The sequence below is a fragment of the Tigriopus californicus genome, chromosome 8, assembly GCF_007210705.1.
Source record: "Tigriopus californicus strain San Diego chromosome 8, Tcal_SD_v2.1, whole genome shotgun sequence".
NCBI lineage: Eukaryota > Metazoa > Arthropoda > Copepoda > Harpacticoida > Harpacticidae > Tigriopus > Tigriopus californicus.
Window position 1 is genome coordinate 14904594 of NC_081447.1, and position 24527 is coordinate 14929120.

The 24527-nt window shown below is 39.2% G+C and overlaps 2 protein-coding genes across 2 annotated transcripts; both read left to right on the forward strand.

Moving 5' to 3' along the window:
* Window positions 1-7875: 7875 nt before the first annotated feature.
* Window positions 7876-13721, forward strand: LOC131885852 (uncharacterized). The gene is made up of 3 exons (XM_059234037.1): window positions 7876-8186; window positions 11792-11986; window positions 13337-13721. The coding sequence occupies exons 1-3, from the start codon at window positions 8135-8137 to the stop codon at window positions 13576-13578; spliced, it is 489 nt and encodes a 162-aa protein (XP_059090020.1). The 5' UTR covers window positions 7876-8134; the 3' UTR covers window positions 13579-13721.
* Window positions 13722-17533: 3812 nt separating this feature from the next.
* On the forward strand, window positions 17534-24523 carry LOC131885850 (protein hunchback-like). Its single transcript, XM_059234033.1, has 5 exons — window positions 17534-17837; window positions 23195-23323; window positions 23395-23653; window positions 23725-24089; window positions 24165-24523. Exons 1-5 carry the CDS (start codon window positions 17679-17681, stop codon window positions 24408-24410), a joined length of 1158 nt encoding a protein of 385 aa, XP_059090016.1. The 5' UTR covers window positions 17534-17678; the 3' UTR covers window positions 24411-24523.
* Window positions 24524-24527: the final 4 nt, after the last annotated feature.

The following is a 24527-nucleotide window of genomic DNA, read 5'->3' on the forward strand; positions in this document are numbered from 1 at the left end:
TAAATCCTTTGCAGGTGGTATTTTTGATTGCTAAATATTTAAGATTTTGATCAAATGTAGGCCCCTCTGGAATTGGGAATTCAATTTTGACATGATTTTGGACATATTATGGCTATTCTGCCAATAACTATTACATTTCCTCATATATTTGTTAAAAACATATGGGAGCAGGTATGGTGTTGTGGTCAATATAGTTTCCAAAAGTGAGAAAGGTCCCTGGTTTAAATCTCCTCCCAGATCCTTCTCGAAAGGAAACTTTGGACATTAACCACATCCACCAATGGAGAACCAAACTGATACCACACATGAATCTACCTAACAAAATTTGGATGTGGACAATGTGATGGCCGGCGTCGTCGGCCAGGCAAGGCTCACCTCTCCAACCTTCACACCCCAAACCAAAAAAATGAGCTATTTAGAATAGTGAATTTGGAATTGTACATATGCTGATATGTTGCCACAAATTGAGGGAAATCTACTGCAAAAGGCAGTTATTTCTAAAAAAAAAAACCTCGGTTATGCTGTATGAATCCCAGTTTGTCATAATTTCAAATTGCTTGTTACAAGTCATGGTGTATTTTTTACCCTGTAAAAAGTAGTGTAGTGTACCCTCCCCTTGTTTGGTGCAACCTTTAGCATCCGTATCATTAAAAAAGGAGAATTAATGAGTATGGTTGCCACAAGGGTGAAAGGCAATATTGTAATCCTACCCACCAATGGGCCAACCACGCTCAATTGGGGTTCTTATTTGAACAATACCGTTTTAGAGCGATGTTTTCCCTCTGTGCCCTTCCCCTCTTCTATCCACTATGACGTCACCCTCCCCTTCTTGGTTTGTTTACTTTCTGAGGTGCCCATAGCTCTATTTCAAGATCTTGCCCGAACCTTTCTCAACCAAACTTTCCAATGCTAAATCCAAATTCTAGGGCAAGTCCTGACTCGATCCCGAGTGCATTCGTGTCTTTTATTCGATTTTGAAAAATTAGCCGGATTCAAGAAATTCAGAAAGGACTAGAGCCCGGACTAGTCAAAATAAAAATTGTTTGAACTTTGACAATAAATGAACTTTATTCCTTGATGAATGATGAATTGACCGTGTAAAAAGGAGCCCTTGAATGATGTTCAGCTTATCAACAATAAGTTGAGTCGTTTTGGATGACATGAGTGCACAGCCAGTAAAAGACTCGAGTCTGGCAAAAAGTTTGAATATCAAAGGACTCTCTGTAGCATTACAGTAAATTCATAAACACCAACGGATGAAGAACAAACTGGCGAAGGACATGATAATCCCTGTCGGATAAGCATACGAAGCATACGCATAGGGGGCATTTGATATTTTGTTTTGCCAGCAACCCGCCCCCCCCCTAAGTTCCCTGCAGATATGAAAAAAAATGAATAGCAAATGATGAAGCAGAATTGTAAAATAGCAAGTGAACCCGTTTTAGGCCCTAGCATCTGATCTTTTAGACTACAGTAGCCCTAATTGTTAGTACCCTTAGCTTTTGACTAAAATTCCTGATCAACCTTATATTCAAGGATTAGCCAGATCAGCTAACTCTAATTCGCTGGTCAATCAAAAAATATTGTATATTAATAAAAGTCAAGTAAAATGAATAAATTCCTCGTCTTGAAGTGCTGGGATTCCAACCCTATCAGCGGTAAGAAAGTCCGCAAAAAAATATTATCAAAAATAAGTGAAGGGGACTAGAAAGCGTGGAAAGTAATGGCAATTGTTAATTTCCAAGTAATGAGTTATCATCAATCAAAAAGATTGCCTTAGTTTGATGTGAGAATAATCAAGGTGATATTTTGAGGCTAGCTAATGGTTTCCCAACGCGCCATTACTAATGTGATATCATTGGAAAGAAAATAACTCTAGTAACTTCCTTCTAAGATTATTAATTTTGATGTTATCAATAATTCAGTTCTTTTTGGTTTTTTGATGTTGCTGAATGTCTCATCCAAAATTACCACGATTTCTTGTTTAATGACTTGTTCAGAATAGAGTTTGTAAAGTTGAAAAAAAACAGCACTGTTGACGCATTAAGATCAATGCTGATGACACCAACTTAGTTTCTGGTATAAATCAGTGCTACCAGATGTGGTGATTTATCACCAGACTGGTGATTTTACAAGTAATTTTGGGACAACATTTTGCGCCTGGTGATTGGCGATTTACGGTAAAAAGAACCTTGAAATCTGGTGATTTTGAAAAAATCCGAAAAATCCAAGTTTGGTTAGCTATGGTTGGCTAAAATAGGAAGTATTTTTAAAAAATGTACACACAGGTATGAAATAGATTGCAAACATATTACCAACCACCTGCTTATGTTTGCCATCAATCTGAAATAGCTCTTTTATTTTTACAACTTTTTAAGATACTCTATTTCAAATTTTAGTTTTGTTTGGGTAATGAACTTCCTCCTTTAAAAATCAGGCACATCTTGTCGTGTTCTCATGATTTTTGGGTTAAATGGTCATGAGATGAATGGTTAGTTTTGGAAAAATTGACTTACCATTACTTTTTTGAAACTTAAAAACTTTTTTTTTTTTTACAAAATTGTTTTGCAATACATTTCTACGCTCTGGCATTAATGAACTGATATTTATCTTTTTCACAAGATATTAAGATGTGCAAAATACGGATAATTCTAGGGGGTATCATGGACAAGGCAAAATCTGCTCTACAAGGGATAGCAGGTTCAAATTCCAATGCTGGAAGATATCATGATATAGTTTTCCTTTTCATCTACGTGTTGCTTGATAGGGAAGTCAAAAGGAGCCCTTACAACCTCCAGAACCACAGATCATATAACGACTAGATGTCGCATTGGCCCGACCTCAGTGCAGAGGAAAGTGGATTTTAAGTCAACAACTCTGTACACCAAAAAAGAGGAGGGTGACTGCCTGATCAGTAGTAACGACCTACAATCGCTGGGCCTTCAACGAACGCTATCAGTGACAAGCTCACTCTGAATCTGGCCACGCTGGCGGATGAAAAAGCATGAGTCACTGTACACCAAAATTTATGTACCAGCTGATGAAGGCAAGCGTTCGCATTTTTCCTCGCGCTATGTGAGGTCTAGTCATTATATGGCCTGTGTCCAGAATGTGTTGGTGCCTATGTTTTGGAAAGTGTATTTGCAAATTTTTGTGTAAATCTCGTCAATTTTTTTTGCAAATTTGTTGCCAATAAAGACCATATATACGTATATCTGCAAATTTTTGCCAGCCCTATAAATAACAACAGAGCTCATGTGGTATTTACATTTTGATATTTGGTTATTTTTCGTTGAAGCCACAAAAATTTGGTGATAAAACTGGTAATTTTTGGCATCGGAGTAAGGTGGAGCTCCTTATTGGCATGAAGAGGCTTATGAAAGATGATTGTTGATTAAAAGAATGGGTTGCTAAAACCTTTTTGATTCACAAGAGGAATGAAAAACGTCTGGAAGGAAATCTAGAATAAATGTTATAGGTCTAATCAAAATGCTTTAAGTTTCCCATTGGACAAATCATCGAATCCGTCAGCTGGTCAAGTTTTAGGAAGAGAGAAAGCTTCTGACTAATGTATAGATGTGAAACACTAATATTGTCTACTCTATGGTCATTCTATTCACAATTAAAGGCTTGGATGCTGGCACAATCATTTTTCATTGAGACCAGAACACATTTGCCTTTGATCGAGGTTACAACCAGTTTACAACCCTCAGAATTTCAAGAAAATCCGTTTTTAGGCCCAAGAAAAGAGCGGGAATAATACTTGGGTCAATATGCCTCTGCCATTGCATCCAAACTCCAAACATCCTACCTCAATGACTTTATTTGGGATCCTAGAACCAGCAAAGGAGTCGTCCAACCCTGTCTGGTTTGAGAAACAATTCCGTCTCTCTGCGGCCAATTAAGTGGATATGATGACAAGTAGAATTGTAAATTGGAAGCTAGAAGTGGGGAGGAACAAAGCGGAGTGTTTTTATTCACACAAAAATCAAGACAAAGGCCTTTTCTAAAGCCGTGCATAATCCATTTTTGATCAAGGATCAAAAGTCATGCTCTTTGTCAGGCAGTGTTGAATTACTCATTTTGGCCGCGAATTAAAACCAAAGTGTTGGCTTCCTAGGGAACCATTTCTTTTGCCACTTCCATGGCTTAGGTATACTAAGCCATGATTGATTAAAAAAACAATTGCGATTTATAATATCTGTGAATCAAATATTTTCATTTCTGATTTGGCAGTTAATAGTAATACCACCACACAAATAACTGAACTGATTTTTTCCAACGAATCTTGTCCAACATTTTAAGCCATACTCTCTATCATCAAACTTGATGTATTAGTTGTACAAACAATAAACAACCTTTATTGCATTGTTGTTGCAGCCTATCACCTTATGGAACCATCAATAGGAGTAATTGGATCAAATGAGCATATCCAGTTGAAATTTGGTAAAGCTTTTCAAACATGTGGTTGGATATATCTCCTCTTTAAGTCCAGAGATAATATCATGATGCTAACTCTGTACAAGTCGATTGCCCAGCCGCATCTTGAATATGCCTTGCCCATTTGGGCTCCAATTAGTTCAGCAGGTTTGCAAAAGCTCGCGCAGGTCCAAAGATGTTTTTCTAGGAACATTGAAGTAATGAGAGAGCTCTCATATTGGGAGAGGTTAGAAAGGTTGGGATTGTACAGTATTCAGAGAAGGTACGAAAGGTATCTGATATTGTACGTTTTCAAAAGCATTCATGAGTTTTGTACCAACCCAGGATTTAGGGTCAATTGTAGTTACCGTAGAGGCTTAACGTGCGTTTTGAGAGCACCTTCAAGCCCTCGAGAATCCAGGCTAGTTCAAACAATGAAGTCCAACTCTCTTCTTTCTCGGGCTCCTTCATTGTTCAATTTGCTGCCCTCAAATATTCGTAGGGCTTATGTAGGTGTTGATCCAGTAGCAGGATTTAAGTCACACTTGGACAAAATTTTGACTAAAATTCCGGATCAACCTTATGTTCAAGAATTTGCCAGATCAGCCAACTCCAATTCGTTGATCGATCAAACAATATATATAAATAAAAGTCAAGTAAAATGAATAATCTTCTCGTCTTGAACTGCTGGGATTCCAATCCTGGTAGCGGTAAGGAAGTCCGCAACAAAAATAGAAATAAAAATACATTAATAATGGTATCAATAATAGAAATACAATACATTAAAATAGTATCAATAATAGTAATATAAGACATTAATGAAAATGTAGACTAAATAAATAAAATTCATAAAAGTCTAGGAATAAACATCAGGATAAGAAATGCGGTTTTGTACAAAGGGCAAATTCTATTCATACAAGATGAGGTCCTGCTCATCAAGACAAAGGCCTTTTCTAAAGCCGTGCATAATTCATTTTTGATCAAGGATCAAAAATCATGCTCTTTGTCAGGCAGTGTTGAATTGCTCAATTTGGCCGCGAATTACAACCATGGGAACCATTTCTTTTGCCACTTCCATGGCTTAGGTATACGGCAAAAGTTTCCACTCAAACCGATGGCAATACCATTCATAAGAAGTGAAGTGATTGAAGAAAAGAGATATTGGAAAGCATGGAATAGACCAGAGCTCTAGAATTGACCATTCGGTTGCAAAGCGAGTGAACAAGCGACTCTTGGAACCGGCGAGGACATTTATCCTTGCGCTAAAACATCTTTTTGGAGCAAGAATAATGTCGTTGTCTTTAGATAGGCCCATCAATTTGGTTCATGTCTCCCCACGAAATGTATCAAGCCCCTTTCACGATCAATCCAATATCCTGAGTTTTCCCATTTACCGTCCCACGAGTGAATGTAGAGGGACCAATATTCTTGAATGGATGTCCTCATAGATCCTTCACTTTAAAGAACATAGGAATAAGAAAATGAAAAAGACCCATGACAATGAGATATCATTTGAATCTTCTATACGAGCATGAACGAGTAGCATCCATTCCAGAGAAGTGGAGTCACATTACATATTAAACGAACTTTTAGTATTCGACGCACACCAACGCAAAAGACACAAGAATTTACGCTTGAATAACAATGTCATGGGCCTTTAGTTGGTTGGCTGGTTGGCTGGCTTGTTTCTGCAGCTGTCGGACAAGACAAAGAAGATAGTGTTACTAGAGCGAGAGTTCAATAAAACTTTGAAGAGACCATCGAATTGCATGTTATTCCAAAACCTACAGCAGTTTCATCTGAATAGAGCAAAATATTTCATTCTTTTGGATAGAAAATTAATGAAGTGTATAAAGCCATGTGGTTTCAAACCATATGAACCAGGTTCAAAACTAAAATGCTAGCCTGAAGCCATTGGAAACAATGTCAAGTTAACTCCATCAGTATTAGCTCCCTATCCAGGTTCTGGTGCTATCTTGATTTTCTTTTTGAGTGTGCGATATGTGATGCATATGAAAAATGCCCATAGGGTTCAGGACCTGCCCTCCAGCATTGTTTCTCCACTCTCTTGGGTTATTCGTTCGTTTATCAAGCGCTTGGCAATGTCAATACTCATCTCGGTTCGCGTAAGAAGTATTGTTTACCTTCTTCTTCGATGTATTTGAGTTAGAGTTGCTCCATCTAATCATTTATGGATGGTGATGCTGGATCCGTCATCCGTCATGCTTATGAACTACGTAGAAGGTAGATGTGTTTTAGGCCTCATTCTCTTTTGCCACGTGCTTGACAAAGCACCAGGGCCTATCCTCGATATGTTCCATGTAATATTTGTAGGAACAAATTCACGAGTTGTAGTCCACAGACAGTTTTCATTACTTGAACAACGTCACCAATCTTTTAGTGCTGACTTGACACGATGATTCGAAATTTTCATCCCTTTCATGAGAATGGCTGTAGGGAATCGGACCAAGATAATCTCTTGGATGAACATACATCAAGTAGAGAGAGAACATCGAACAACTATTTTCAGGCCAGCTCTAAGTCACTCCGCTGCCCTTTCTCAGTTTCCCAAACTTTTGATTTATATCATCCGCGTCCATGGATGGTGTGGTCTTTGTCAGAAAAACTCCGAAACACACAAGCAATCCTTTCACTGTCGGCCTTGTCTCTGTCTATATGCATAGATTCTCCGTAGTGAAAGAGCTTTGTCTCTCAAGTAGATTCCCAGTTTGGGCTCAAATGGTAATAATGGGTGGCAAGGGCCACGGATGGAAGACTGAGCATTGATATATTCATGAATTAATACCTCGTCTGGCTCGAGAGCCATGGTGTTAAGTGTTGTTCCATATATGCTTTGGAACGCACTCGACTGCATACAAGCGGCATCAAGCTGGGATCTGATCTCAAATCTGTTCCTTCTCTGCTTTCCCTCACTGAATGGAATAAATGTAAAGACGAGGATATGGATTAGCAACCTACCACTGCTTGCGGCAAATTTGAGACTTAAAGCCTATGAAAAACATATTCTTATTCATGACCTAACTGCTTACGACCAATGATCAATTGAAGCTTTGTCGCTCTAGCTCTCCTGGGTCTCATGTCATCTGGGTAAAAACTTATCGTTGGGCCATCACCAAAATACCAAATCCTTATGAACCGATTCATAACAGCTGACAAGTAGAGAAAAGGAGAGAGATCTAGCAAGATGACACCGCCAACTTGGGTCTTATCAAGGCCAGTCTTTCTCTTGAGTGTCCTTCGGTCGAATGAGCGCCGATGCCCGTTCCAACCTTCTATCCACTTGTTCCTCGGCACAGAGAACCAAATGAAGGAGAGTGAGAATCTGGGAGGCGAGCCAGGAGAGAAAGAAGGAAGGGGGAGGAAAAGGAAGAACAAGAAGAGGACGACGAAGAAGCGAACGCTCAATACAGCTTCTGTACGTGGAAAGAACTAGGTAGGTTCCAGTGGTAGATGTGTTCCAGTCAGGGATTGGCGAGTGCTGCGACAAAACTTAATGAGAAATATCTGATATCTTGCAACTTGTCGTATTGGAACAGATCTCCTAATCCAGTGTTACCCAACAGGATATGACAAAAACACTCCGGTCCCAACAGGAAGACATCCAAAGTCATGCTAGTACTGCTATTGCCAAAATGATGATGCCAAACATGATAAAGGAACAAAAGTGAGAAGAGTGTCTTCAAATCATCCAACAATGAGTTTGAAGATGAAGGTGCTCATTCTCGGTCTTATCTTGAACCTGGAGGGTAAATATCAAGTCTTAAGATTTTCTGATTAATTCAATCGAAAGGCATTCAATGTCTTTCAAAAACGTTTATTGAGTCTGTGATTTGCAACATCAGCAACAATATTTAAGCAAATGTCTAACACTTTATAAGCAATCTTTCAGCTCGATGACAATCTATATTTTAAGTGGCAATTTTTTGTCCTCTGTGGTACTTGCTGGTATGTTTGGTATGTACGCAAGAGCCAAAACTAGGCATCAACTAGGCATTTCAAAGTTAAGGATTTGGTCCCTAAAAAAATTGAGTTTTACGCTATTTTTTGAAAATTTTATATTAGAAATTAAACTTGTTTTCGAGAGAAGTAATGAGCAAAACTTGTTCTAGTCGTTGCATGCAAGCTAATATTTTCTTGGTTCATATGCTTGATCGTTTGGCGCTTGAGTGTATCAAGCGGATCACCCTCCAAAATACATCTGATTGTAAGATACGAGGCAGAAAAAGGAGCCTCGGAGGCGTTTCAGGTTGCTCCACAATCAAGCGAGGGTGAGACTTGGAGTAGTGGTTGGCACAGTTCCTTAACATGAGAGAAGTATACCGAAAGCAATTCTCCTCCCCAACCTTTTCCAAGGAAACGTTTGAACGCTAAATTTAGAGACAGCTCGATCGAATGTGGCAACCCCTTGTTCAAGCACGAATACATTGGTTTTGACCCCTTTACTAACGCGAGGGTACGTCCTTAAACGAGTCCTAAAAGGTCTAATAAGCCAATTGGTAGCAGAAACCAAGGCTCAGATTCAAGTCCTCCGATTTTAATGTTCAAAAACTGATTTGTGCGTCTTTTGCATCAACAGATTGCTGATTCTGTAGTCTATATGTTTCAATACAGTATGAAGGAAGTATTGAGCTTATGAAAATAACACCACCATTCTCAATTATCGCCAATTAAACTCAGCATCTAGTGTGGCCTTCTCTCAAGACAATAATTTTCGTAAACAATGAATAATAGAGCTCTGTTGTGCCCCTGTCACTTGGTTATGCCTTTTTTGAACGCCAGCATTTTCTTTATTTGCATAAAAATGGGAATTGCCCAAGAAAGTGCAAAAATAGGTAATAAAACGTTTATTAGTAATGGTGTTGGCTCATGACGGGCATGCAGATTTTAGTGGAAAATGTTATTTGTGGTTACGACGAGATCAAATGGGTGAAAAGGGCAAATAACAGTTGACAATGAAACGCAAGAGGTTGAAAAAGAGGTTTCATTTGATCTCACTAACGCTTTGTTCGCCTTGTTCCAAAGAAAGAAAAAAGACATATCAAATGTGGGCTTTTGTAAAAGTGGTTTTGTTGTCCAATAAATATTTTGCATAGAGAATGTCCTCGTTTAATCAGACACCCTGAGTAGAGATTCCAACACTTTACCATCCCATGAAGCTCGACAGGATCCTCTTCAAAGTATTCGTCATTGCTCCTCCTCGTATAACCACCATGGAAGCTTTAGTGTTACATTGGCTTGAGATTTGATTTGTTTTTGCTCAGAACTGCCAACAACTTTGCTCTGAACGGCCTCATCGATAGCAGAGACTGAACACTGTCAAGAGGACTCAAAGCTTTCACAAGAGACACTCCCCCAAACCAAAAGCCTTCCTCACCTTGACCAAGACTTTGAAGCGCAACAATTATCATAATAAGGCTAGCCCGCCCATTCATTTTGTGTTTCATTTCGCTTGGATTTCAACTTGCCTCTAAAATGAATAGCTAATCGCTTCCTGAGATATCAAACAGACATGCAAATCATTTCATACATGCATTCCACATGTCCATCACTATTACAAGATGAAAGATTAAAAATGAAATACTGTTTGATTTAGCAACGGAATAAAATTGAAGAGAGTTAGGTACCCCCTTGGAATGGGTCGGTTGTTTCAAAAGGAAAGAAAAACTAGGACCTTTTTCGCCGGGACTAGGGTCAAGTTGACATAAATTTGAAAAGATACGACATCACGCATCTTTCGTGCAATTATTTCGATGTTGTATACAGCGTTTCTTTCACTACATCTTCAACCACGAATAACGCATTGAATATGGAACATTTGTTGTTACATGGAATGAAGGTCTTTAGGAATCAGCAAGTACCATGTGCTTTTCAAAAATAAAAAAAAGCCTCGATTCGTACAGAGGGACATATAATCAAAATCGGCGAAATGCACCTGATGTCTAGCATGAGAATCTAACACAGACCTATCCTTGCTCACTATAGCAAATATACCCTGAAGGGAGATATTTGAAACATAATGTACATTAATCATTCACATTCACACAAATCAATGATGCAAGAGCTCTTGCAATAAACATCATTTTCTAACAAAGTTGAGTGAGCTTATTTCTAGACAATAAATAGCAGGCTTGATACTTCGTAATTTGTTGTTGTTTCCTATCGGTGTCCCCAAGGTCAATCTTCACCAAGGAATTTCTTACCATAGTGAGCTATCTCTCCCAACAACGAATTTCTTGAGGGAACTCCTCCACGAACTGTGCAAATCATGATGGTCATTTTGTTCCTTCTCGTATTTTCTTAGTTCCATCAAAAGAACCAAGTCGTATGTTACAATCAGGTTTTTGCTTGACAGACCTGGAGTATAACATGGAGTTTTTTTGATTGGTTGCAGAATAATTCTTGACACACGCAATCTGATGTCCTCATTTGGCGGATAAGACCAATTTTCGAAAGGAGGCTCTTCCAATCAAACTTAAGATAGTTTATTCTTTGTACCATTGATGGACCAAAAGAAGAATCAAACATAGCACCCTTCTCAACACATTTTTTGCAAGCGTTGCACCCATCAAAGAAGCTCATTACTCGTAACTCCGGCTATTTTAAGCCAAAATTGAAGATAAAAGAATACTTCATCCACTGGACTAAAACAGTGCAAGACATGTCAATCAGGATCGTCAAGCCATGATTGAAATGATTCTTGTCTCTGTCGGATTTTCCAACCAATTGGACCAATTTTAGTTTCCGATGTTGCAAATTTCAATTCAAAGCTTTGGGTTGATTGAAATCAAGCCTGTTGAGAAAGAAATAATCATAAACAAGCGACCAGAATTCATCTAATCTTGGACCGAGTCAAAGGTCTACGAATAGCTTTTTCCTCTTCCAAGTCCAAGTCAGGTGCTCTCTAATCCACTTGGATCGAGTTTTAATTAGAAAGGCGGGGCCCTTCTCCCGGATCCTCTAGGTATAACTTGAGGCCAAGTTTTCGGGATGGGAAGGCAAAAATGGGAACTGCCGAGATCAACAACTCTTCCTTCTCCTCTCGTCGAGTCTAACTTTCTTCTCATCCAAGGGAGAAGCAAATGTTGGTTGATGAGGAGGCCAAGGCTTACTTTATCCATATGAAAGAGGGCAGACATGGTGGGTGGTGAAGGTGGGCGTAGAAGAAGCCGAAAAGGGCAGACAGAGACTAGCAGAGAAAGAACGACCATTTTCCTTTCTTCGTCAGTCGAGTTCCTAGTTCCTTGCTTCGTTCCTTTTCTCTGGGCTATGATAATTATGTGTAGTATGAGTGGCGGCCTTCCTTGCGCCAGTCTCTCGACTAGATTTCCCAAGAATCTTGGGTCTATTTCAGGGATACTCTCTCCGGTGTTTGGTCAGGATGTATCGCGGAATGCTGTGGATTCGACATCGCTCATCGAGGACAATACACTCATGTGCTTCCAATGCAAATCCTCGAGCTTGGAGGAATGTCGAAAAATGAAATATCTTCAACCGTGTCCCTCGGATCAAGCATATGATCGGTGCCTCACCAGTATATCCAAATCCAGTAAGTAGTATTATCACCGGATTAGAGATGAGAAATACAGTCCGTGTGCGTACGTAGTATATATGATGTGTTCAGACCCCAAAAATCTTGGATCGACGAGCTTCTTTTACTCGTGTGACTCGTGTACATTTTCTGCCTGAATGATGAGCGGGTCTTTTATTGGCACCTCATAATGCACAGGGAAGCGAGGGAGGGAGAGAAGCGGTTCATCCATTGGTTCATTCTTTCTTCTTGGGCTCACTATCCCCGAGATGCCATCCTGGCTTTTGCTCAGTTCGTTATTGGACAGGGACCAAAAGAGAATGCTGAGGATTTGGTACCAAACGACAGATCGACCCAGACATTAGGATCTAAGATTGTCTGCTGTTGATACGGTTTCTCTGTATGCTCGACGCACATGGAAAACATTATTGACATTTCCTTTCAGTTCATAGTCTGATTATGGTGAATGTCTTCTGATTTGCGTAAAATCCCAAAGAATTGTTTGCACAAATAATGAAAAAGATCCCGGAGGAACAGTCCCCATTTTGTGAATTATTATTATTTACAGCCTTTATTGCGAAACGAGCATCTCATTGGATATTCCACATTTTCAATACAATACATGAACATAATAATTTGTTGTCGTTTTGGACCCATTCTGGGATCAATGTTAATGATATGCCATGATTTTCCTCTCCAATGCGAGAAACCAGAGGTAATTGTCTTTCATTCTTCCTGTCTTATCAAAGTCTGCCTCTTTATTGGAAACGAAAAAAATCAGATTAAGCCTGACAACAATGGAAGATAACATTATCCTTCAATGTCCTCTCAATAAGATGGATCTCACCCCTCGTAGAAGGCAAGATCGAAAGTCATTCTCACTACGTTGTATTAACCTTGGGGCTCGTGCCATTGGCCGTGAAAAGTACGTACGTCTCCATCCAAGATCAAATCTAGAGGCACATAAATCCAGCGAAGGAATCGGATAAAACATAGAGCTTGTCTTGTTTGTCCTCCTTTTCCTTGTTAGGAGTAGGTCGTAAGTTATTAAACGGTCGCGAGAGTTGAGCTTCCTCATTAATTAGGTGATTGCACATCCAGGATTGAACAGATATCCTGGATTAATCTTGAAGCCAAATAAAAGCCTCCCACCCTCTAAAGTGGTACAACAATGATAACCCTGCCATTCTAGCTCAACGGATCAATGAGTGGAATAAAGAGCAAAATGCCGCTCGATTAGTGAAACGGAGGCTTGATTATTCACTTTATGTAAACTAAACTTTCTCACAGCCCATTGGCATATTCTGCATGAAGTAAAAATGATGAATCAATTCAAAATGCCACTCGGCTATTGTTGTTCGCTTTCAGGTTCCCAAATGAATATGACAGTCACGAAAAAATGCGCATTGGCGCCCTGCTTCCTCGCCAAATCTCCCACCGAGAACCAAAATGTCCAATGTGACATCTCCCAGCCCAACTTTCAGTGCTTATCGTGTTGTCTGGACAACGCCTGCAACGGAGCCATCTCAACTTTATATCCAACGTCGGCCAAGATGGCGATGACATTACTTGGAACATTCTTTGTGGCCTTGACAGGGCGTCGGGGTTGAGATGGAACACGTGAAGCAAATGACATCTTTATTTGCCTCACAATGCTTATGTGTGTGATTTGTAACCACACTTGTACTGGCATGATTTGAAAACCAGAAAAGCGGCGAAATATAATATCTCCTCCCTTGAATAAAAGTAGTATATGAGTATCACATCTAGGAGCTTTCCTTTAGGAAAAGGAAGTTGAAAAGGAAGAGTTGAAACCTTCGTTTCTTTTCACATCTCTTTCCTCCAAGCAGGCGCATAAAAATATGATAGAACACATTTACATTTGTAAATCACAAAAGCCTTTGTTAAAGCACTCATACAACCTTTTAACGCAAGTCCATCCCGGATCCTTGGCGAAATCTTAAAGGTTCTGATTTTTTCGTGGGCATTGCAGGGAAAGTACAAGAAATTATAGTGATTTGTACCTTGTTCCGAAAAAGGATCGTTAGCCCATTTAAAAATGGTGCAATTGTAACAACCCAAAAATCCGCAAATTCTCCTTAATCGTTCCTTTTTTTACTTCCAGAACGGCCGTTCATTTTTCATTTCTCTCTTGAAGATTGAATGAACTTCACGCTTTTAGGCATTATTAACAAATATTTTGTTTTCTCCTATTTTCATATCATGTTTCGTGAATAATGAAGTTCAGGGCTAAAACTGTGCTTGCTCTTGACACCATTGGGGGTCTTTGTGGTTTCAAGTCTTGTTAGATTTTAACTGCTTTGTTGTTTACATTTCAATCAAATTCCGTTGCATTCAAAGACTTGATTCAGAGCGGAGTATTCAAACAGATTGGCGGAAAATATTCCTTTTGTTTCATTGAATGCGTTGCACTAAAGTGTCCAACTCTCCATCACTTAAGGTACAGGTTTGTAACAGAGCAGCAGTTGCAAACTGTCAACAATCATTGGTCGAAACATGGAAAATTTCCACATTTAGAAATTTACTTCAAAAAGGGCATAAAATTTAGTACCAATAGGAGACGTCAAGTAAAGGAAATTCAAGGAAAAATGTCTGATTTTGGGCATTTTGGCGAGAGAGAACTAAGACAAACATCACATTCAACTCGCACCATTCGCAAATTGAATTATTAATAATCGAGTGTTTTTGAGCGAGTTGTGTTACAAATCCCTACTAAATGAGCATGTTTGGTGTTAATCAGTGAACGCACTATCAAATTGGCTCAATACCAAAATGCTAATTGCCTAGACAAGCATGTAAAATGGAAAAAATGTCAAAATCCAATGCATGCACAGTGCGGTTTGGCTGGGCATGTTGTCTTCGAGTTTACTCCATGGAATAACGTCAGTTGTCCATGAACGCGTTTACTGAATTGAATAAGAGGCTAAACATTTGAAAATTACTTAATCAAAATTGTATCAAAGAATCCGCTTTGAAACAAATTCGAAGACACAATCAAATAACAACGAAAAAACTAATTTTTCAAAAATAAAAATCAAAATTACGTCTCCTTATTTATGACACCTTAACAAATGAAATAATCTATTTCTTTGCATATGTGTGCTTATTTTGGCGTTTTAAATTTGTCCTTGGCTTCCCAAATTTCAAATTGAAAAACATTAGGCTTGTTATCTTTTATGTACTTCCATCAGTTTGCCAAACATCTTGTCAAATAAACATAGCCTGGAATGGGAGCAATGAAATGCTGAGAAAATAAACAAAGCTTGAAGATTTAATAATATATGTAATGTAATACATTAATAATGGTATCAATAAAAGTAATACATTCTATTAATAATAGTATCAATAATAGTAATATAAGAAATTAATGAAAATGTAGACTAAACAAACAAACAAAGCTCCTTCATAATAGTCAAGGAATAAAGATCAGGATAAGAAATGCGTTTTTGTACACAGGGCGAATTTCACAGGTCAAACGGTACAAAACAATTTTAACCTCTTGAAGCATTAAAATGCAACAATTTTTGAACAATTGAGTCAAGTTTCAATGGCAATGGCAAAAAATGTGGACAATTGTCATTCAATTTGCTAAAAATTGTGATTCCAATAAGGTCTTGACTAAGACTAAATCCTTTGCAGGTGGTATTTTTGATTGCTAAATAATTGAGATTTTGATCAAATGTAGGCCCCTCTGGAGTTGGGAATTTAATTTTGAGATGATTTTGGACATATTATGGCTATTCTGCCAATAACTATTACATTTCTGCATATATCTGTTTAAACATATGGGAGCAGGCATGGTGTAGTGGTTAGTATAGTTTCCTAAAGTGAGAAAGGTCCCTGGTTTAAATCTCCTCCCAGATCCTTCTCGAAAGGAAACTTTAGACACTAACCACATCCACCAATGGAGAACCAAACTGATACCAGACATGAATCTACCAAACAAAATTTGGATGTGGACAATGTGATGGCCGGCTTGGTCGACCAGGCAAGGCTCACCTCTCTAACCTTTACACCCCAAATCCAAAAATGAGGTATTTAGAATAGTGAATTTGGAATTGTACATAAGCTGATATGTTGCCACAAATTGAGGGAAATCTACTGCAAAAGGCAGTTCTTTCTAAAAAAAACCCTCGGTTATACTGTATGAATCCCAGTTTGTCACAATTTCAAATTGCTTGTTACAAGTCATGGTGTATTTTTTACCCTGTAAAAAGTAGTGTAATGTACCCTCCCCTTGTTTGGTGCAACCTTTAGCATCCGTATCATTAAAAAAAGGAGAAATAATGAGTATGGTTGCCACAAGGGTGAAAGGCAATATTGTAATCCTACCCACCAATGGGCCAACCACGCCCAATTGGGGTTCTTATCTGAACAATACCGTTTTAGAGCGATGTTTTCTCTCTGTGCCCTTCCCCTCTTCTATCCGCTATGACGTCACCCTCCCCTTCTTGGTTTGTTTACTTTCTGAGGTGCCCATAGCTCTATTTCAAGATCTTGCCTGAACCTTTCTCAACCAAACTTTCCAATGCTAAATCCAAATTCTAGGGCAAGTCCTGACTCGATCCCGAGTGCATTCGTGTCTTTTATTCGATTTTGAAAAATTAGCCGGATTCAAGAAATTCAGAAAGGACTAGAGCCCGGACTAGTCAAAATAAAAATTGTTTGAACTTTGACAATAAATGAACTTTATTACTCCGTGATGAATGATGAATTGACCGTGTAAAAAGGAGCCCTTGAATGATGTTCAGCTTATCAACAATAAGTTGAGTCGTTTTGGATGACTTGAGTGCACAGCCAGTAAAAGACTCAAGTCTGGCAAAAAGTTCGAATATCAAAGGACTCTCCCCGCAGCACTACAGTAAATTCATAAACACTGACGGATGGAGAACAAACCGGCTAAGGACTTGATAATCCCTGTCGAATAAGCATACAAAGCAAACGTATAGGGCATGTCAAGTGAAGGAAATTCGAGGAAAACTGGTGTCCGGCACCCTGATTTTGGGCATTTTGGGGAGGGAGAACAAAGGCAAACATCACAGTCAACTCGCACAATCCGCCGATTGAATTATTAATTATCAAGTAATTTTGGGTGAGCTGTGTTACAAAACCCTACAAAATGAAGGTGTTTGGTATTAATAGATGACCGCACTATCAAATTGGCTGAATACCACAATGCTACTTACCTATAGCAGCAGGTAAAATGAAATAAATGTCAAGAGGCAATGCATGCACAGTGCGGTTTGGCTGGGCATGTTGTCTTTGATTTTATTCGATGGAATAACGTCAGTTGTTCATGAACGCGTTCACTTGACAAGCTCTATAGGGGGCATTTGATATTTGTTTTACTAGCAACCCGCTCCCCCCCTAAGTTCCCTGCGGATATGAAAAAAAAAATAGTAAATGATGAAGCAGAATTGTAAAATACCAGTTGAATCCGTTTTAATGCCTAGCATCTGATCTTTTCAGATTACAGTAGCCCTAATCGTTTGCACCCTTAGCTGGTCACAAATCATGACAGCGCTATTTTCTCCAAACTATCTAGTCACACTGGGTCCAGTCGTCCGGCTTCATCAGTTGACTCAAACCTGTTGGTAAGTGAATGCTACCTTCTGTGAGTGACTTTCCGGTTATCCATGTGTGAGGAGGCTCACTTGGGATTGAGCGTGTGCCCAAGACTGCCCATGTAATGGCTGAGCCCTCTCCCATCTTTATCACGGTGGACCCGTGGGCGTCCAACCTATCCAGCCAGTACTCTGTGGCTGTCACTTCTCCCTCTAGCTCCACCACGGACACGGCTAGCCGCGATCAATCGCAAAGAACTGTGGCTAACGACAACCGCCCTCGGGTAGGTATTCGGATAAAGGTTTACTTCAACGGACTTAGGCAAAAAACATTAAGGCCCTCAAGGTAGTCGCCAAGTTTGGTCCTGGAGAAAAAATAATTAAACTTATATGGATGTTCTTTCAAGTCATTACTGAATTATAAAAACCTTATAGAAGCCTGAAGTTCAATAGTTGGATTCCAATAATGATCACAATTACCTAATCAAAGCTAACAAATTGAAATATCAAGTACACGAATGAGGTTAGAGTCCTGCCTTTCCTTCTTTTTAAATCGAACTCGCCATAACATACCTCAAGCAGATTGGTGTTTTTAATAAAATTCTTTATTGCGAGTTTGAGAGTCATTGGATTATTATTATGACAAGTTTTTAATATATATTGGGATGTTCCATTTTGGGATAGACGTCAAAAAACCGAAAGAAACGCCTGTAAGTAAAATGGAAACCCGACCAAGCGGAATGTAGGGACGTGCAAACTGTGTAAAAATATTTTTGTCACCTACGACCATTTTTTTACAGTTTCACTTTTCACCTTTATTTGCACCTCTTTACTTTTATTTTGCACTTTTTTCAAATTTGGCTTTAACTGTTAATTTTGGTTGAAATCAGAACTTTCTTTGTGTTAGAATTAGATTCAAAGTTCGAAATCAACCGCTGGCGCCAAAATAAAGACTTAAAAAGCTTGATTTTGAACAATTGATATCAAATATTAGATTGTGCGGGCCAAAGTATTTCACTTTTTGTTGGGAGGCTAGGGAGAACAGAAATTAAACAAGCCAGTTTTAAGTCAAGAGACAAGGTAAGCAGGGCGCCAAGAGAGTAAAACAGTCCAAAAAATGTAGCATAGCTGCCTTCCTTACCTCCTCCAGGCTCGAATCTGCTGGAGGGAAAAGATGAAAAATAAGCAAGGGGGAAGCATTCCTTGACCCAAGTAAAAAAAAGAGTTAAATTAATTTTGGTCTAAAAGACAAAATTCGTTTTATCAGAATGTGCTTTTCAACCTTTGTCTAATTGTCTCAATTTGGTCCAAAATTGAGGCAAATTTCTTTTTTTAGAATGTTCTTTTCAAATTTGTACTACTGTGAAAAAAGATTTGAATATCCTTTCTTTTTTTATTTTATTTGCAACTTTTCTTATACTTTATGGCCTTTTTGCACCAATTTCTGCAAATTTTGGACTTAATTTCTTGCACCTTTTGGCTCTAAAAGGTTTTGCTATTTTGCCTGTCCCTACTCATGAAACAAAACTGACCCAATCCCATCAGAACAGAAACTTTCCTATCCAAGACGTTGCACTTATCGACAGGTTAGGGCCAAGAAATCAAGCAGTTTTTTCTCGTATTAGATGGTTAAATAGACTCAAATCTAGGTGGTAGTCAATGAACTCAGATCGAAAGAACTCAATGTCGCAGTAATCAACTTCCTGAGTCCTAAAAAATGAACTTCGATAAAAACAAGGTACTGTCCCCAGTAGACATTTTTTCAAGTTTTGTTGGAAAAATGCGAAGCGTAAAAATTACCGAAAAATGGATCGAAGCACATAGTTGAACGAGTATATTTTCTGAATGCTCATGATGAGACTTTGATAGTTTCTCCGGAATGTTCCTTCTCTTCCCAGAGGCATCATAAGCTAGCAATTCTTTGGCTATTGACCTAATAACAACATCAGTTCCCCTGTCTCAGGTTCTTTCCTTGTAGTGGTCATATTTTTGATGGAGAGGTTGAGTTCATCAGCCTTGGAAAGATCTTGATCTTGACTCTGGTCTGCCACATCTTCGTCTTATTGATCATGTTCATCATCATGTGTAAATGCCCTCAGCACTTGGAATAGTTGCATCGCCTCGATTCAAGGCATCCATGGCTGTTTTTATGGGCCCTGTGACGTTCAGAATTGGTTGCCGTTTCACGGTCAGACAAAGATATGTTAAAATCAAACTCTTTCAATGTTTTAACAAAGCTTTTAGAAACTTTGAGGAAGGCTTATATCATTGTGATTAGACTATTCCATCTCGTCTTGCAGTTTTGTTTCAAGGTAATTTCCTTACCAGTAGTAGCCTTTATCTCTCTTTGCCAAGGATCGTTCTTGACCGGACTGTGGCGAAAAAATCGCACAATTTTTCTTGCTTTCTGGATAAATTGGCTCAACCCCGGAATCGGTTATTCATCCTCATCACTAAAAGATTTTTTTTTTTCGGCATCTTCATTATAATCCGTATCAGCCTCACTGTCACTTTCATTTGGTTCTGAACCTATTGTTGACCCTTCTTGATCTTCTATCTTGCGTGGTGAGTCTAGACATGAACAACTGGAATATGGACGGGGACGCTTGGTTTGGGAATTTGGGCGATTGAGTTAACGCATTATGTTCTTCTTCAAATGAAAATGATCCCAGGCTACAACAGTTACTCATTTCAATTTTCAGCTCGATCGAGCGACTGGATCAAAAGTTATGCCGTCTTAAAAGGCACTACAAAGCTCTCCAATGAATGAACGAACTAGCCCTCTTGTGGTAATTGATTACCAGAAGAGGGCTAAGTCATTCATTCTGTGCTCTGTTATGTACTGCACTTCGAGAGGGCATAACTTTTGACCCAGTCGTTTGATTGAGCTGACATTTGAAACACGCCATCGCAGGGATCTGGGGCCAGCCTTATTTGACGAAGAATTTAATTCATTGACTTGAATTGGAGTTGCTAATTTTCAACCTTACCATCCTCGTCCATACTCCAGTAGTTCATGGTCTAGAAGAGGCTTAGTCTTACTTTCTTTGTAAAGGACGCTGACGACGGCGGGATGGAGTCCATGCATCAAACATAACTGATGTTCTGGCTTATCATTTTTGCCTAGCTTTTTCATTACTGATGCTCCATCCGTTGTGCCAGCCACAACATGATATTCAAGATTGATGCCAAAACAATTCATCTTTTCTTCAATTGGGTAAATTACTGTTCCTGCTGGGGGAGAGAGCCTGGCCAAGCCAAGATTTTAGTGCTTGTCCATGGAATGGACGTTGGTATTCAGGTATCGCTTGTCAGCCCCACTCGTTCATGCATCAAAGCTGAGTGAAAGAAAACCTTTAGGTTTTTTGACTCTTTGAAGAATGCTACCCTTGATTTCTTCCCTTCTTTGTGCGAAATTTCTCACCATCTTGGCAACTGCGGGGACGGAAGGTAGTGGAGTAGGTAGTGGAGTGGCCCATGAGATGGAGGCCTTTTTTAAAAGTATCACAACCGGCATTTAAGGATATGCCATTTGTTGCAACACCCATACAGATCAACGCGTCCATTATCTTCTTGGTGTAATCTGTCAGTTTCATTCGCTTCCAAACAGATGGGGTAGGCGATGATGAACTGCCACTGATTGGCTCAGACTTGGAAGGGATTGTTGAGACTGACGTAGATGAGGATGACATTTGGATACTGTGCTTCTTGGTGGTGTGATACCTCATAAGAGAGGTGGTGCCATTGTGTGTTTAAGTAAATCCACATTTCTTGCATTTTGATCGTTTGGTACTTAGCTCAATCCAATATTCCCAAATCGAAGATTTCTTCATGATTTCCCGCGGCGACCGGTACCTCTCTGAATCTGAGCTCTGAGCTTTTCTAAGGTTGATCTAGGAGGGTAGGACTTACTCGTTCTTTCATGTTATCAGTAGCGACAAGAAATTTTGAGGAATATGAAGAGCCAATAATGGGACGATAAAGCTCAATCATTTAAGTAGAAAACGCAGAAAAGATTATTAAAATGGGTAAAATGTGACCCAAAGAAGAAATACCATTTTCCAATAAAAGCTCATTTTTGATCTTTATCTGTGCTAAATCACAGGACAAATGAGAATTGGTTATATAAAGTATGTAAATAAATATTTATGGGAAGGAAATATTTATTATCACACGCAATGAATGATAAATAGGCTTTATTCAGTTTCAGTGTACATGAAAGTAATAAAGATGAACTGTGCAGAGAGTACATAAGAGACAGTACCTTTACAAATACGATGAGGTCGGATGAAATTTTGATTATTTCAAAGTAAATATTGGTCTTATTCTTTTTCTCGGTTTGATTTTTCATGGGCTTTTCTAACCGCTACAGGGAATGCAATCCCCAGTACTATTAAAATGAAAGGTTATAATTCGTCCATTTCATACCTTTCAATCTTTATATGATATTTGGTCTACCAACGAATTTGAGTTGGCAGACCGAGCTAGTCTTGAATGCAGGGTTGATCAGGAATGTTATCGAAAAATGTGTCAAAGGCTGACTTGAAAGATGCAACCGGATCAACAAGGCCTAGTTATACCCAACGAATGTTAGAGGGAACCAATTTAAACAATGAAGGAGCCCGAGAAAGAAGAGAGTTGGACTTCATTGTTCGTACTAGCCTGGATTCTCGAGGACTCCAAGGTGCTCTCAATACGCACGTTAAGCCTCTACGGTCAATACAATTGACCCTAAATCCTGGGTTGGGACAAAGCTCATGGATGCTTTTGAAGACCTACAGTATCAGATACCTTTCGTACCTTCTCTGAACACTGTACAGTCCCACTTTTTTTTGTCTCTCCCAATACGAGAGCTCTCTCATTCCTGTGATGTTCCAAGTAAAACATCTTTGGACCTGCTCGAGCTTTTGTAAACCTGCTGAACTAATTGGAGCCCAAATGGTAGAGGCATATTCAAGATGCGGCTGAACAATCGACTTGAACAGAGTTAGCTTCGTGATGCTGTCTCTGGACTTAAACGTGCGATATATCCAACCACACATTTGAAAAGCTTTACCCACCTTCAGCTGGATATGCTCATCAAACTTTCCGTTATTATGGAGAACTACACTTAGATCTTTCATAGATGAGACCTGCTCAATATCTTTACCTCCATTATCTTCGATTGGAGTATTTAAGGGAGTTGACCCAAATGTCATTGAGCGGAATTTCATTCCGTTCAGGACCATATTACTCTCAGTTACCCAAGAGTAGATTCGATCTAAGTCCTTTGCAAGGCTAGTAGAATCTTGGCCATTCCTACCAGAAACTAACTTTGTATCGTCAGCATAAGAAGAGAGACTAGCAGTAATACTAAGCTTTTTTGAAGTTTATTCTCTTATGCAAAACTAAAAAAAACTCTTGGAATATTCCTTTTTTTCTTTGATTCTCGTTTTTTTGTAATCCATGCAAGGAAATGAAATACCTTGTTAGTCATGATGCCTCATAATTTATAATATATTTGTTAAAGTGAACTGCCTGAAGTAGCCGCTCTAGAGCACCCTTGGATGTAAGGCTGATCTGGGATCGTTAACAAAAAATGTTGAAAACTTTCAAGTTTAAAACTTAAAAGTGAGTCATCTGATGTGTTCGGTTTCAATAGAAAAAAGTTAAGCTGTCCTGTGGCTCAAAACGCATCGAGAAGGAGGAGACGCTAGATAACCCCAAGCGAAATAGGCATCGCAATGGCAAAATCGATATGGGTCAAGTTGTGAAGGATCCTAAATGTACGGTACGTAAACGTGATGAAAATGTGGCCAAGTGTGAATAAGTCAATCAAGACACATCATCTTACTTAAATAGATATTCAAATGTTCTTACTGCGGATTTGGCTTCAACTATGTCCATGCCCGCAATCGTCATGTTCGGAACATTCATGAAAAGCATCTGTTTGATTCATTTAATTGCGACCAATGCAGCTACACGACCGTTCGTCGAGACCAAATGCGAACTCATTACCGGGTGATCCATGAACAATTCTATCCGTTTCGATGCTCCATCTGTGCTTACGGTGCCGTGAAATCGGCCAAAATTATCGAGCACGTGCAAGAAAATCACGGGGGTAAGCGCTTATGTCTTGGAAAAAGGGGAAGTATATTTTTCATATGTCCTGAATGACTTTGAATTGAACAGGGACGGGTGAAGTGACGAAGCTGAAAAGAGCACCAAGTAAGGAGAAGAACCTCGACTTGCTCAAAGTCTCCAATCCAAACCGATTAAGGATTGAAGAAACAGACGAAGACGTTGTGATCAGCGTTCATGACGATGGCGCTTTTGATTTGATCCAGATTTCTCCGAAGCAAAACCCAAGCTCAAAAGCTCGGAGTGAAACTTCACTGAGTTGTCCCCCGAACGAGGATGGCGAAATGTTTGGTGATGACTTAATTCAAGAGGCTGTTCTGAAATGCTATCAACACTGGGATCTGCGCCACATTGATCAAACCATTCAAGGTGTGGTGCAGCAAATTTGCCAACGCTATGAAGATGAGATAAAGATGGTAAGATCACATCATATGTAGAAATGGAGTGCGTGCATGGAACCCTTTTTATCTTCTTTTTAATGACGATTGTAGTTGAAGCAATCCCATGAATCTTTGATTGAATACGCTTCTCGATATCGAGATGCGTTCAAAGAAATCCAAATGAGGACTCGTGCCAAAAACGTGGGTCAAGATGAGCTCAAGGCCGAAGACATGCATGACTGTGTCGTAAGAAATGATGGAAACATCGAAGTCATTGAACAACCTAGGGGAAGCATCTCGTGCAAAATATTTGCCCTCGAGAAAAACATCATGTCCGAGGCGGAGAACAAGCTCTAGTTGTCAAGCCACCAAATCGGATCAGTTTCGAGAAAGTTCAAGTCCAGAAAGTCAGAATAATATATGTAAATACTTGTTTTAATTTAAAAAAATGCGTGTTCGTGTTTGGTTTATTCT